This window comes from Equus przewalskii, chromosome 13 (assembly GCF_037783145.1).
Source record: "Equus przewalskii isolate Varuska chromosome 13, EquPr2, whole genome shotgun sequence".
Taxonomy (NCBI): Eukaryota; Metazoa; Chordata; class Mammalia; order Perissodactyla; family Equidae; genus Equus; species Equus przewalskii.
The window spans coordinates 37,771,402-37,785,971 of NC_091843.1; the positions used below are offsets into that span (position 1 = coordinate 37,771,402).

Sequence of the window (14,570 nt, forward strand, 5' to 3'; positions counted from 1 at the left end):
AGCAGCTACAAGCATCACCTGGGTGCTCATTAGAAATGCAGGCTCTCTGGCCCCATCCTAGACCTGTTGAATCAGAATCTGCATTTTAATAAGACCCACAGGGAATTCTTATACACATGAGAGATTGGGAAGCACTGCTGTGGGCTGTAGGGATACAAAAAATCTGCTGACGCTTAGGATCCATGAAGTGGAGAGTAGTGGGAAATAAGGCGGGGGCTGCCCTGAAGGCCAGGCTGGGAAGTTTGGACTGACTTGGCCAGCCACTGGAGAGCCATGGAGAGGTATGATTGGAACAGTGCTTCAGGGAGATGAGGCCCTGCCAGTGGGATCCCGTGTCTCAGAATGTCCCCTTCTCCTCCAGGTGCTGCTCCCAGCAGCCAGCTTGCTGCAGCTTATGGATGTTCGGCAGAACTGCTGTGACTTCCTGCAGTCTCAGTTGCATCCCACCAATTGCCTGGGCATCCGAGCATTTGCCGACGTGCATACCTGCACCGACCTTCTGCAGCAGGCCAACGCTTATGCAGGTAATGGGGGGCGGGGCTCCTGTGCTTCCTCCGAGCTTGTGGATTTCATAACCTGGTCTGCTGTGGACTCCTTGAAGATCGTGAGAGGTGTGCTCTGCTATGAAGCAGTTATAATTTTAGTTAGACACAGGTGGAAAGATAATTAACAATGGACGAGCTTAGCTCATTGCCAAGTGGAAGATGATTAATTGCCAGATGGATGATACAGACAGTAATTTTCATGAGAGAAGAGGAAGGAGATCTGAGAAGACTTCGTGGGGGAAGAGTAATTTGAGCTAAATCTTTAAATAAATCTTTTTTGCTGTTGTTTAAGAAAATTTCTATTTTGATCAAAGTGTTCTACGAACACAATTTTAAAAGTCAAATGCTATTGCAAGGCTTATCATGATAAGTGAGAGTCCCCTGCTCTGCCTTTGCACACCATGTCTTACTCCTAGAGCCACTCGCTTTCATTTCTAAAAGAATTAAAATGCAGGTTCTGATTCTGCCATAAGCTGCTTCATCTACGGTTTACATCCAGTTATCTAAATAAAACGTTTGTACCACTATTTTTGGATTTATTAGTTTTAGATATTATCTGTTGACTTCTCACAGAATAAAATTGAGCTTTCATATACTCTTCCCCTCTTTTTATTCTCCTAATGTCATTTCTACAACTGAGCTATGTATTTACAGTTATTTTATCAGAAAACTTTGCTTTCAATCAGAAAGACAGTTAATAATTGCCTTTTTCTTTCTTTTTTCTGCTGAGGAAGATTCACCCTGAGCTAATATCCATTCCAGTCTTCCTCTATCTTTTTTAGTATGTGAGCTGCCAGCACAGCATGGCTGCTAACAGAGAGGTGTAGGTCCATGCCTGGGAGGTGAACCTGGGCTGCCAAAGCAGAGTGTGCTGAACTTAACCACTAGGCCACTGGGCTGGCCTGCCTTTTTCTTTTGCATAGTGAGTGTTACTGCCACTAATTCTTGTAAGACAGATACAACTGAACAGTCCTTCTCAGTATAGCAGATAATCTGTTGATTCCATTTTATTTTTTTTGGAGACATCCTCTCTGCTAGAGCCTGTCATCTTGTTATTTTAGTGGGGTTTTGGGAGAGAGTAGAGATGAATGTGAATGTTCAGTCCACCGTGTTTAGCTGGAAAGAAATCTTCATTGCTGTTTATTTCAACTTGAAAACCAAGATCATGAGTAGCCTGGGAAACGGGTCTGGTCATTTTAATCGATAGAGTCAATCATGGCCACCTTTTTCCTTTGCAGTAAAGCATTTCATTCTTCCCCCTGCCCAGACAAACACTGTCATGGCTGCTGTTCTGTTCTGTGTCTCCGGTACAGCCAATGTCTGGAAATCAGCTGAGGGCCTGCTGGCTGCCCACCTGTCAGCTCCCTGCACCGAGTTAGCCCTTTGGTCCACAAGGCAACAAGCATTTGCTCTGTTTCTTGTCATTCTTTTGTTCTCTGATCAAACCCCAGACTTCGGGAGCCTGAAGAGACTCTCATTTCTGTCTGAAGTCTGTTTCTCAAGACACAAATGGGACCAGTTGTTAAGATGATCTTGATGATGATGATTTTTGTGAAGGACATTCCCCAGTCACCCTAATTCTGGATTCTGCTGACCTTCCTGGCTCTGAACCTTCCCTCTCCTGGCTCTCTGCTGTCCCTCCTGTGCCCTCTTTTCCCTGCATATTCCCCCCTACCTTCCACTTCTTCTCAGGGAGCCCTTTCTCTCCCTGGAGAGGACTCCCCTGCCCAGCCTTTGAAGAGGCTCCCTTCTTGAGGGTGTGCTCATGCTTGGCTTCAGCAGGAGCCAAGAGCTTGCTAAGGCCCAGGTCAGTGCGTCAACGTCTGCTGGTGCGGTGGCAAAGGGAGAGTGCTTAGATGCCAGGAATTCACTCTCTTCCTTGTCTCCTCTCCCCTGCCCTCTCCTTCTACACAGAGTGTGCATGCATGCACACACGGCCATATCCCATCCTTTTTAATTGGCTGACACAATCATCTGAGGTTTGGGGAGTATGCCGAACCCCTGCCTTTAACAAAGTCTCCCAGGTTCTTCTGTCCTGGCTTTTCCCTACGTTCAAAATCTGTGTCTTCTTTCCTTTCTCCTTTCACAGTCTGATGGTGAGACTCACCTGGGGGAGAGTGGGGAGGATGCAGTTGGGAACACATTCATCATCCTGGTGTTCCCTGGCCTTGATGTTGTCGTAGAGATTGGGTTCTGTAGCATGGTTAGGTGTGTGTGCACACGTGTGCATGCAGATAGCCTGGTGAATTATTTTTAGCTAGTGTTTATTGAGCTCTCACTTTGGGTCACACCCTGTGAAAAGCATTTTATGTTCATCATCTCATTTAATATGTACAACAGCTGAGGAAACTAAGGCACAGATAGGTGAAGTAATTTGTTGGGGTCACACAGCTGGTAGAGACAGAAGCAGGGTTCAAACACAGACAGTGTTGACTCCAGAGCCAGTGTTTATAACTATTACATTCTACAGCTTCCAAGCCGTGTTTGGACATAAGGCGGCCCTTTGAATTAGTAACTGAGGGGAGTTGGTGGCTAGAGTTGGCATTTTCCACTGGAAACCTATGCCTGGAAGCCTGTGCCAGGTAGTCACCAAATCCCAACAACCAGACAGTGTAGACAGATCGCCAGCTGTCTCTGCTAGACTCGGGGTGTTTAGTCATCTTGGGACGGGGAAGTGAGATGTGTGTCTTCTCTTCCCCTTTGGGAGCCTGCCTCCCAGGAGCATGTGGAGTCTGCCCCCTCACTGCATGGTTAGCCCTCCTACTTTCCCTGGCTCGGTCAGCGTGACTTCAGGCTGAGGGCCTCCCTGGTGTGCAGCCCTTCTGTGGAGCCAGTGACCATCTCTGGGATAGCTTTCTGTGCAACCCTCAGCTGTGTGCAGCAGGGAAGTCATATTTTTAAGGTGGAATGGCAATGCAGAGGCTGGTAAGACCTCGATGAAAAGGCATTGGGAGAAGCAATGTGAAGGTAAGACTGTGCAGTGTTTAGAGAAGGAAGGAACAAATAATGATCCCTGTTCCCACCCCCATACCCACCCACAGATGTGCGCCTGCTTTCTTTCCTTGGTCTTGCACTCCTTGACTTTAGATGGAACCTGGTGCTCTCTGCCATTACTGCATTTGAGACAGAGCTGCTGCCTTGTCCTACTGTTAAGTGGAGTTGCGGGAACCTAGTAGGGTCACACACAAGGGGCAGTGTCAGCCCCTGTGGCCACAGGCTTCCCTGGGCCCATGTCTTACCTTAGGAGGTGTCTTAAGTCAACAAACTACAAGTAGACCTTCCAGATCAGAACTAGGGATCAGACTGGGCAATGCTTTGGAGCTGAGTGACACTGGGCCTGTTTTCTCCTCTCTATGATGGGAGCAGTACATCCTGCCCTGTTTCTGGGGTGATTTGGGGATCACGGGGACAAAGAGGAGAACCTCCTGCAGAAGTAGACGCCACCCAGGGCCATGCTCTGGAGCCACCAGGCCAGGCTCGACTTCTGAGGTAGGAGAGCCTCAGAGCTGGGTCCTGGCAGAGGGACAGGACTCCTTAGGTCACCATCACTGCTGCTACCACCACATGCACTTTGGGGAAGGAGGACCATGTCCAGAGCTGCTTTATGTCCAGATGCAAGGGCAGGTATGTCCTGCCTCCCTCGTCCTCCCTAGTGTCTGGCTAGCTGGCCTCTGCCTTTACTTGTCTGTGGCCCCCAGCTTTGCCTCTGAATTCTGCTCTTGTTCCTTCTCCAAGACAAACTTTCTTTTTCTGTTATTATTATTACTGCTGTTGTTACTTGATATCTTAATACAAAACCACTCCTGATTATTAGAGAAAAAGCAGACAGGCAGAAAGAGCAGAAAAAGTACCACAATCCTACCCAGAGTGAACCCTGGGCAGCACTGTGGTGTGTACTTTCCTGATCCTTTTCATCGCATGTGTGTATTTTCCAGCTAAAAAAAAATCTTAGCAGTATATTCTGAACATCTTTCCATGTTACGGTACATTTCTGTACCCTTATTTTAAAGCTCTACACAATGTATTCAATAAAAGCAACTTATACCCATGGTAAAAAATTCACACAGGACACAAAGGTATAAAATGCAGAGTCAGCCTTCTCCTAGGCCTCTTTCTGAAGGGGCAGGGGGACTATCTTGGGTACCCCCACAGAAGATAGATATTATGCTTTTTAACTTACCCAAATAGAAGCATTCTGTACTCATTGTACTTTTTCTTGACGTAGTACAAAATTAAGTTCTCAGTTGGGAAATGGCAGTTCTTTCCAGACCCTTCTGTATGGGTATGTCTTATTCTTTTCATCTGGGCATCATATGGATGAACGGTAACGTATTTAGTCCTCTATTGGTGGACATTAATGTTACCATTTTTTCCTTTCATATAAAATACTTCAGTGAGAATTCTTATGTGTAATGTTTTGGAGTAGGCTTGCTAGTATGTAAGTGATGGTAAGAGTGTACCTGTAGGGTACCATCTTAGTAGCATAGTGTAGCTCAAAGAGACTATGCATTAAAGAACTGTTTTGATAGATGTTGGCAAATTTCTGTCTAAAAAAAAAGAAGTAATTGTTTCTAAAGTCAGCTCTTGCCTTCTGATAGGTCTTCAGTCCCCTGGTGTAGGCACTGGAGGTGGACACAGCACGGCTCTCGGGGGCTGAAGCACCACCTCTTTCCACCCAGCTGCCTGTTTGGTTTCCTGTTTGGAATGGCCTTGTCTCTTCCTGCTGTGGCAGTCCCTCCTGCTTCCTCTGGATCCAGTTTCCCCCTCAGGGTTATGCCTCAAGATTTTTGCTGTGATATGTATTATTCTGGGAGTGGGAGAAGGTGGGTCTCATATTTAGTAGCTGAATACTCAGACCCTTGCCCCCCAGTGGATGGTGTCACAGTCTTCTTGGGTAGCTGGTAACTGGGAAAGGGACCCTGATGTTTTGCACAGCCTGTTGCTTATGGTTCATTATTATTGTTTCCAGGGACTGCTTAATCTTTAACCTCAGCAGCCAGGGCCAAGGTTTATGAGACTTTGTTGTTTGGTAATTGGACTGCCATGCACTGGGCCATCAGCAGCGCTGGTTGGGAGGGATGTTAATGGGACCCCATTAATGAAATGGCAATTAAAATTCTTTGGACATGTTGTTTACATCAGTCCGTCAAAGCTGAGTTGAAACCCTCCAGCCATGGGATGGAAAAGCCATCGGATTTCACGTGTTCCTGGAGAGAAATGGCCTTCTTTTGATTGATTGAGTCATTTGAGATCGTGGAATGAAGTGATTAAACTAAAAGCAGCAAAGAACTTTGACAAAGCATTTAAAAAACGTGAACCTCTGACTCAGTGAGGGTCAGCTTGTGAAATTGCTGCCTCTAACTTGGCATCATAAAATAATGATGATGATGGTGATAATGGTGGGAGTTTCTACCATTTCTGAACACTTGCTAGATACCAGGCATGGTGCTACATTCTTCATAGGCATTACCTTATTTTGGCCACATAACTACAAGAGGTAGTTAGGATTTTTCCAATTTATAGATGAAGAAGCTAGAACTCCAGAGAGGTTTAGTAACTATGATCACATAGTTTTTAAGTGGCAATTCCCAGATTCATGATGAGGCTGTCTGACTCCAGAGCCTGTGCTCTGAGCCCACTAACTACTTTCACATCCGCCTAGGCCAGTACAACCTGTCTCTCCATGGCAGTGACCTCACTCCTGTCTACCCCTGATTTTCTGCTTCTAACTTGCAGGTGGCAAATGAAGCAGTAGTACAGACACAGGTAGTTTTTGTTTCTAGCTTTTCTCCTTGTTGGGATTTAGGAAACTTTCTTCATTCCTTCCATTCTCTAGGTAACAGGGAACTTTGGTGCTGAATCAATAGCACTGACAACTGGGCAATTTTGATATAGCCCTTTGCTCTGTGTGTATGTGTGTTAGAGAGAGAGAAAGGGGGAGGGATGATATGTATCTTTCTAGAATTAAGTCAGCACGACAGGGGAACTCATATCCCACCATCCCCAGGGAGGGTGGAGGTCGTAATATTTAGAGTCTGTGGGCTGGTGGTCGTGACCCCTGTGGGAAGAGGTCAGGGTGGGTCTTTGTTATTTCCCTGTAGGCGCTGAGCCTTCTCCTTGGAACAGGCAAACTGTGGGCCCTGAAAACCAAATACTGGTTCAAGAAATTCAAGAAAGCTTACCTCTGCCCTCTAAAAATAGGGCAATAGAGGGCAAGAGAGAGAGATTTAAAGCAGCTCTGTTTTATTTTTTTACCCTACTAATATATTTTCATTCTGTTTGTGAGTCCACCTGCATCAGACAGTCTTTCCTGGGGGGTATGACTAGTTCCATTCAGAGATCCTTATATCTGTTCCCTGGGGCCACTGGTCCTGGATTAATGGGGTTCATTGCATCTCTGCAGGTCAGAGAAATCATAGATGGGTTTTCAGTTCCATTTGATCTGGGCTTGTAGTTTAGATGAACCTGATCAAAGGCTTAGGATTATCTCGTCCTATCAAGAGGGAGGAATGGGACCAGCTTGGGAGGTTAGCTGAACGCTAGCAGCCCTGAAGAGTAGGCAGGGAAGTGCAATAATAATTTTAGAGCACAATGTGTGCAGATGCGCAGGACACTGAGGATTCAGCTTCAAGCCGGATTCCAACAAGACAGACCATGCCCTCAAGGGGTTCACAGTCCCAGTATGAGAGAAAGGTCTCAGATTATAAAATAGGGTGATAAGGGCTTTGATAATTTTTATTTCCTATTTTGGGGGCTTTGGGCACATGGAATATCATTTTGTCTAGCCTGGTGGATGGGGAGATTAGGGGAAGATCTTAATTCAGGAGTTAGGTCTGAGATTTGAACCCGGGACTGAGGCCAAAATGTTTAGAACATTACTACTCAGATTTTTTTTTTCAAAGAAAGGTCTTTAGATTTGCATTCTCTTTCTCTGTCTGCAGCACCCCTCAGAGAGATTCTTAGGGCTCTCTGATGTCTATATTGAATTTTACCCTAATGGCCTGCTCAGGCCAAATTATCATTGTGGGCACTAAGATACTCATCAGAATGTTTGTTGCTATATTCAGACGGCCTTCGTTTCAAAACATGTCTGTACCACTTACTGCTGTGTGATTCTAAGCACATGACTTAGAATTTCCGAGCTTCCATTTCTCCATCTGTAAGATGGGGATATTGATATTCACTTCAGCAGGGCTTTTTAGAGAGGTAAGCGATGTAATACATGTCAAATGCCTAGCAGTGTTAGCTACTATTAGGAATACCCTCCATTTTCTCCATGTCTGCTTCCTTGAAAAGACCCAACTCTGCCCCCAGAGAAAGCCCTCTCCTAGGACTGTGCCACCCAATTTTCTCATCCTTTTAACATCAGGAAGATATGTATATTGCTTGGTGGGGAAAGGACTTGAAGTTATCTGATGCCCTTCCCCTTTTCTGTAATTTCTCATCCAAATGGAAAGGAACAGACCTATTGTGTTTCATTAATCAAGACTTGGAACTTGTTAACAAACAGTGTTTGTTACTTATAGTAAAGCCTGGTGTTTTTTTCCGCCCTCTCTGTTTCCATTCCTCTTTAATGAACAAGAAGCAAAAATACAAGAAAAGTGAGATTTTATTATTGGAGAGTCTCCCTTCTAGGGGCTAGCCCATGGTTAGAAGATGCTACGCCCTGTGCATACCCCACCTATTCCTCAAGCTCTAGCCTGGCCTGCCTTGCTGCTGCATCTCCGGGAGCCTGGCACAGTTCCCCATACTTAGTGGATGCTGAGGAACATTTGTTAGAAGAATGAAGACATAGACCAGGCTCTTGCTAGACTGAAATATTGCTATTCTGCACACAGTCTCTGAATTTTCTAGCTTCCATGCTTTTGTTTATACTTAGCGTGTCTCTCCCAGTCATGGCCCTATGGACTCTGGCTTGGAGTTGTTGGTGCCTTGTCTTACCCATCTTGTAAGAAAGTAAGCTCCTTGTAGGCATCAGCTCTGCATTCTTCATTTTTGAAGAAACATTGCACATGGCATGTCATACATTAACACTTATTGAGCACTTGCTATGGTTTCAGTAAATGAGAGTTACATATGCTTGCTTATTTGTTGCCTGTACACCTTTATGAGATGGGGTACTATGGTTAGCCCCATTTGATGGATAAGACGGCAGCTTTAAGAAATTGAACCTGTATTACCAGGAAGTTAGTTGAACTCAATGTAGTAAAGTGGTTCTCTAAGACTTTTGAGGTCTGCAGCCTCCCCATACGGGACCTGCAGTCCTAAAGGTTGTCTCTGTCGGTGTGGAGAAGCTTCTCTGTTCGAGAGCAGTGCTGCCCACAGAACTGGACTTTGTGAAGCAAGAACGTGGTTGATTATATTCATCCTTCATTTCTAAAGAGTTTCTTAAGGATCTCAAAATGGACTAATATGTGTATCATCTTCAAGCTTCAAAACAACCTTGAGACCTAGGTCAGGTGTTATGGTCCCGTTTTATGGATGATGAAGCCAGAGCCTGGAAGGAAGTGACTGTGAGAGGCGGAGCAAGTACTTGAACCCAGGTCTTCTGACTCTTAGCCAAGGCTCTTCACTACATTCTCCCTTAATACGTTTCACAGCAAAGCAAAACAAGAAAAATCTCCAAACAAATGAACATACGAGTGTTAAAATTTGAAGCTGATCCTCAGAGAGGTGTCTTCTGGGAACAGAGTGGGTTCTTTCCAGGAAGCTACTGGGAAGAGGGCTGACTTGAATACGAAGTCTTCTGGGGGACTCCTGTGTCCCAGGAAATCAAGTTAGCGAGAGCATCCTGTTCTGCGTTTTTCTGTCTCATTGTTTCTTGAATGTTGCTAACAGAAAAGGGACTCTGGTCCCTTGAGTCTGGGGGCTCAGCCCTATTTCCTCAGACTGAGGGGGGAAGGGAAGGAATTTTCTTCTTTGCTGTCTTTCTTTGTCTGTTCCTGCTCATGCTCTGCAAAGCTCCTGGGTCCCGGGGTGCCAGCCTTGAGCAAGAAGCTGCTGCTGCCTTGTTGCCCCCACCCCGCCAGACGCTGCTTCCCGGGAGGATTCCTGAAGGGATCTCAGTGGGACGTTCCAGTTGGGCAAAGATTCAGCCTACTGCAGAAAGAAGGAACCCAGATTCCAATCGTGCAGTGCCCCAGAGGGAGGGAGATGGAGAGGTGTAGGGGGCTGACTACTTTCTTCCTTGATTTATCTTTGAGAATTCCTGGTTTGTTCACCAAGCCACCTAGAATATGCATCACTGTACTTCCGTTTTCTTTCTTTTCAAGATCCAAACCCATCTACTTTTGGCTTTATGAGCTGTGAGGAAGAATTTTTCACAGCCCAGAATTTTACTCTCTCACCTCCTCATTTTCTCTTCACTCTTTTTCCTCCTTTAAATGTCAGGTTTTTGGTCAACCAAAGATAAAGGTGGGAAGGCTGGGTGTGGCTCTGGGCCACAGGGATGTTGGCGTTCGTTTGCCAGATTCTCCTGCTGAGCTCAGCCTTGGCTGGCCCACAGAGCCTCCATGTCCTGTGCTTTGTCACTGTGTGGTGACTGCTTTTTCTCTCCACTATTTCTTGGGTGTTGCCAGCAGATGGGGGACTCTGCTCCAGAAACTTCTTGGACCAGAAAGAGCACGTAGGGAGAACCCTTTTACATTCCCAGCTTCCAGGCCAAGAATGAATTCTCATCATCCAAAGAAGATAGTTCGCTTACTTTTATTTTAGAATCTTTAGGAGTAGACACTTTAAAAATAATACTATCTAGTCTTAAATATTTCCTTGTTTAGGGAGCTCCTTTCAATGTCTGCCCTAAAATCCGAGCTTTAACTAAAGACTTTTTCCTGCTGACACGTAGAGAATCAAGAGCAGCTTCTTACTTTAAGGCAGTTGCTTCCCTTCATAAAGGATCTGACTTTTATTCATTTATTTATTTGTTTGTTTGTTTGTTTGTTTGTTTGTTTGTTTTGAGGAAGATTAGCCCGGAGCTAACTACTGCCAGTCCTCCTCTTTTTTTTGCTGAGGAAGCCTGGCCCTGAGCTAACATCCGTGCCCATCTTCCTCTACTTTCTGTGTGGGATGCCTACCACAGCATGGCGTGCCAAGCGGTGCCGTGTCTGCACCCGGGATCCAAACCGGCGAACCCCGGGCCGCCGAGAAGCGGAACGTGCGCAGTTAACCGCTGCGCCACCGGGCTGGCCCCAGGATCTGACTTTTACATCTGTCTTGTGATGTACAACCATTTCCGAGATTCAGGATGGACAAGCTTTAATTGTGGCTTCCGGTGATGTCATTAGGCCGGTGGCGAGCAAGTTGGGAGCCCTTTTTGTCCAGTGAAAGATGAAAAGATTGTTTATTATTCAATCTTTGAGAGTAAAATATTAACATTTAGGGAATCCGGATGAAAGGTAGGCGGGAATTCTTTGGACCTGAAATTATTTCATTATGAAAAGTTAAAAATGATTTTGGCAAGAAATGATTTAAACCTTAGTTCTTTGTTTGGTTTTTAAGAAGTTAAAGAGTGTGAGAGAGGGCCTTAGCACACTCTGATTTTCCTTTTCATTATTCAGCTACAGCAAAGTTGATATTTCAGCAGCCTCCCAGGGATGGAGGAACTCTGAATCTCACTTGAGGGCCTGGCCAGACCAAGCTGGGGTAGCCCTCAGGGGGAACTGGGAGTGTAGCCTTCTGGAATTATCCAAGAAGCTGCCAGGCCAGAGCAAGGCCATCAAAGAAGGAAGGTGGGGAAGGCCTAGAGCCTGGAGGGCAAGGAGCACAGATGCTCCCCGGGGCGATGGTGCAAGGTTGTGAGAGAACTGAGGAAGGAGTAGGCCTGGGGCAAATGACAAAGGATCTTGTGATCTCCAGCGTCTGCTGTACCAGGAATAGTCAGCTCTTGGGCTGGCTCACCTTGGAATAGCTTGCAAAACACTTTCACAGTTCCTTTCCCTTCAGAGCATGGGAGGGAGGCAAGACAAGTGGTTTTCTCCCCATTTTACGGATGAGGGTAGTAAGGCCCAGGGAGATGATGCTGTTGGCTCAGGGACACAACTCTCAAATGACAAAGTCAGTATTTGAATCTAGGTTCCTTTTTTTTTTTTGAGGAAGATTAGCCCCTAGCTAACTGCTGCCAATCCTCCTCTTTTTTGCCAAGGAAGCCTGGCCCTGAGCTAACATCCATGCCCATCTTCCTCTACTTTCTGTGTGGGACGCCTACCACAGCATGGCGTGCCAAGCGGTGCCATGTCCGCACCTGGGATCCAAACCGGTGAACACCGGGCCACCTAGAAGCGGAATGTGCAAACTTAGCCACTGCGCCACCAGGCTGGCCCCAGATCTAGGTTCCTTTTTATGAAGTGTATGCTCTTTCACTGGCATTTCGCTGTCCCTGTAATTGCAGGATGGTGGCCTGGGCAAATGTCAGGGTAGGAATTGTCACCGGTGTTTCCCTTGTATGAAACTCAGGCCTGTGAGTTTTGTCTCATTCTAGATGTCCACAAATTCCCCTCCATCTTGCAGCCTCCACAGGCCTGGCTGCCATGGACTGTTCCCAGCAATGCGGGACCAGCAGTGTTGCCACCACAACTGGACGGAGGCTTAGCTGGGCCTCTGTGAACCAGAGACTCGCTATAGCAGGCTTGACTTAGGGCAGGAAAGGATGACCCATTCTGCCAACCTGCTAATGCTGACTTCCTACCAGAACCCCCAGAGACTTAGAGCCCCACTTTAGCTCTGATCCACTTTTGTTTGGCTGAGCTGCACAGGGCACTGTCTGCAACTCTGCCAGCTTGCGCCTTAAGGGGAAATGAGCTCAATTAAGTAGGCAGGTCCCAGTGAGGCTTTTCTGCAATGCCGTTATTAATCTCATGGAGCATGGAAAAAACATTACCTTGCATGTCTCTGCCCCATTTTCCTCTGTGTTGATGTTCAGGACGGAGGATCACGCAGGAGGATGCCTTTGCTGCCAAATGAAAAGGCTAGTTTCCCTCCAGCCAGGATGGGCTGTCTTTCTTTCTGCCTCTCTGCCTCTCTCTCTTCCTCCCGCCTCCCTCCAAAGGCCCCAGGACCCCACTGTGAACCCCACAGATTGTCATGGCCTTGGTTCATGGAAGGGCAGGAGTGTGTTATAACTTTGTTTTCTGAACTTCTGCTTTTTTTGGAACAGAGCAGCACTTTCCAGAGGTGATGCTGGGGGAAGAATTTCTTAGCCTAAGTCTGGACCAGGTGTGCAGCTTGATATCCAGTGACAAGCTGACCGTTTCTTCAGAAGAGAAGGTATGGCATGGCTCTTTGGTGACACAGGAGCCTCACTTGTGAGGTGGTCACGGGAGGGACTTGTGGTTCAGGGAGATCTTTTCTCTTTTTCAGAGAGAAAAAAAAGGAGCTTATTTGTCATCCCTTTAAATTAAAGAAACAAAAAAGGCCTTCTGGCTTATGACCATTCACTTCCTGAATCCTTTAAAAAGAAATAACGGTGGTGATGATGATGGTGACAGAGCTGCCCCTATTCATGGAACGTTGACAGTTTGCCAAGTGCTGTGCTCAGTGCTTTATGATGTTGGGCTCACTCAGCCTTCACCACAGCCCTGTGAGGCAGGCATTGCTGTTGCCCCACTTGACCGATGAGGAAGCTGAGACTCAGTGGAGTTAGTCAGCTTGCCCCAGGTCACTCAGCGGATCACTGCGAGCTGGGGTCTACCTGTCACCTGATCTTAACCGCGGACCCACGTGGCCTCTTGTAGTATCATTGAGCATTTAAGCCAGAACAAACCGGTGAGAACATCTATTTCAAAAAGGGATTGAATTTTCACTGATGAGGAAATTGAGGCCCACAGAGGGGATAGGAACTGCTGAAGGTCACACAGTTAGTCAGTGCCCATGCCGGGACTAAAGCCCAGGTTTGTTGACACCCAGTCTCCTAACTCACTGACCACATACCTCCTCCTTTGTGCCAGAAGCTTGACTTCTGCCCACTGCTTTAGCTGACCTGTGACTGCTGACCTGTCTTACCTCTAGGCCTTCCCTATCGCTGACTCTCTGCTTGGATTATTCTCCCTTTCCGATATATATGTTACATCTTCTTTATCCATTCATCCGTTGATGGACACTTAGGTTGCTTCCATATCTTGGCTATTGTGAATAATGCTGCACCGAACATGGGGGTGCATATATCTTTCTGAGTTAGTGTTTTCCTTTTCTTTGGATAAATACCCAGCAGTGGAATTGCTAGAACATAGGGTAGTTCTATTTTTAATTTTTTGAGGAGCCTCCATACTGTTTTCCATAGTGGCTGCACCAATTTACATTCCCACCAATAGCGCAGCAGGGTCCCTTTTCTCCACATCCTCATCAATACTTGTTATTTCTTGTCTTTTTGATAATAGCCATTCTAACAGGTGTGAGGTGATATCTCCTGGTGGTTTGGATTTGCATTTCCCTCATGATTAGTGATGTTGAGCATCTTTTCATGTACCTGTTGGCCATTAGTATGTCTTCTTTGAAAAATGTTTATTCAGATCCTCTGCCCGTTTTTAATTGGCTTGTTTTTTTTTTTTCTATTAAGTTGTATGAGTTCTTATATTATTTCCTCATTTATAAAGTGATGGTGGTAATAGAACGTATTCTCAGGATGGTTGTGGGGATTAAATGGGATAACATAAGTAAATGCCTGGTTTAGTACCTGGTACCTAGTAGGTGCTTGATCAGTGCTAGCTGAGTTTATTATTGATCTTGCATCTGGAATTAATTCCTTTCTCCTCTGTGTTCCAGGATAACACTCACCTTGTTCTGCTTTTTATTATAGTTAGTTCTGAGCTGATCTTACCTCCTCCCTCCCTAATGGTACGGACCATGTCTTATCTCTGTGTCCTCAGAAATGCTCAAGAAATGTCTCTTGAATTGTCCTAGTCCACTCTTAGTGTCCAATAGCCTCAAATAATGGCTGTTATCAATGGAATATTTAAGGAAAAGCCCTTGAAAAGGATTTTACATTGGAGATAAGGCTGTGTCCAAAGGCACATGTCCAGAGTATGAGGTGAA

At 46.0% G+C, this 14,570-nt stretch overlaps 1 protein-coding gene across 8 annotated transcripts in view; it reads left to right on the forward strand.

Annotated features, from left to right (window-relative positions):
• Positions 1 to 14,570, forward strand: part of KLHL3 (kelch like family member 3) — a 133,986-nt gene that overhangs the window by 67,392 nt on the left and 52,024 nt on the right. For 6 of the 8 annotated variants that reach the window (XM_070570935.1, XM_070570937.1, XM_008513816.2 and 3 more), the window contains 2 exons: positions 362 to 524; positions 12,697 to 12,806. In XM_070570935.1, the coding sequence (XP_070427036.1) occupies positions 362 to 524; positions 12,697 to 12,806 (273 nt within the window). The remainder of the gene's footprint in view (positions 1 to 361; positions 525 to 12,696; positions 12,807 to 14,570) is intronic. The other 2 variants (XM_070570938.1, XM_070570939.1) reach the window with 1 other exon arrangement.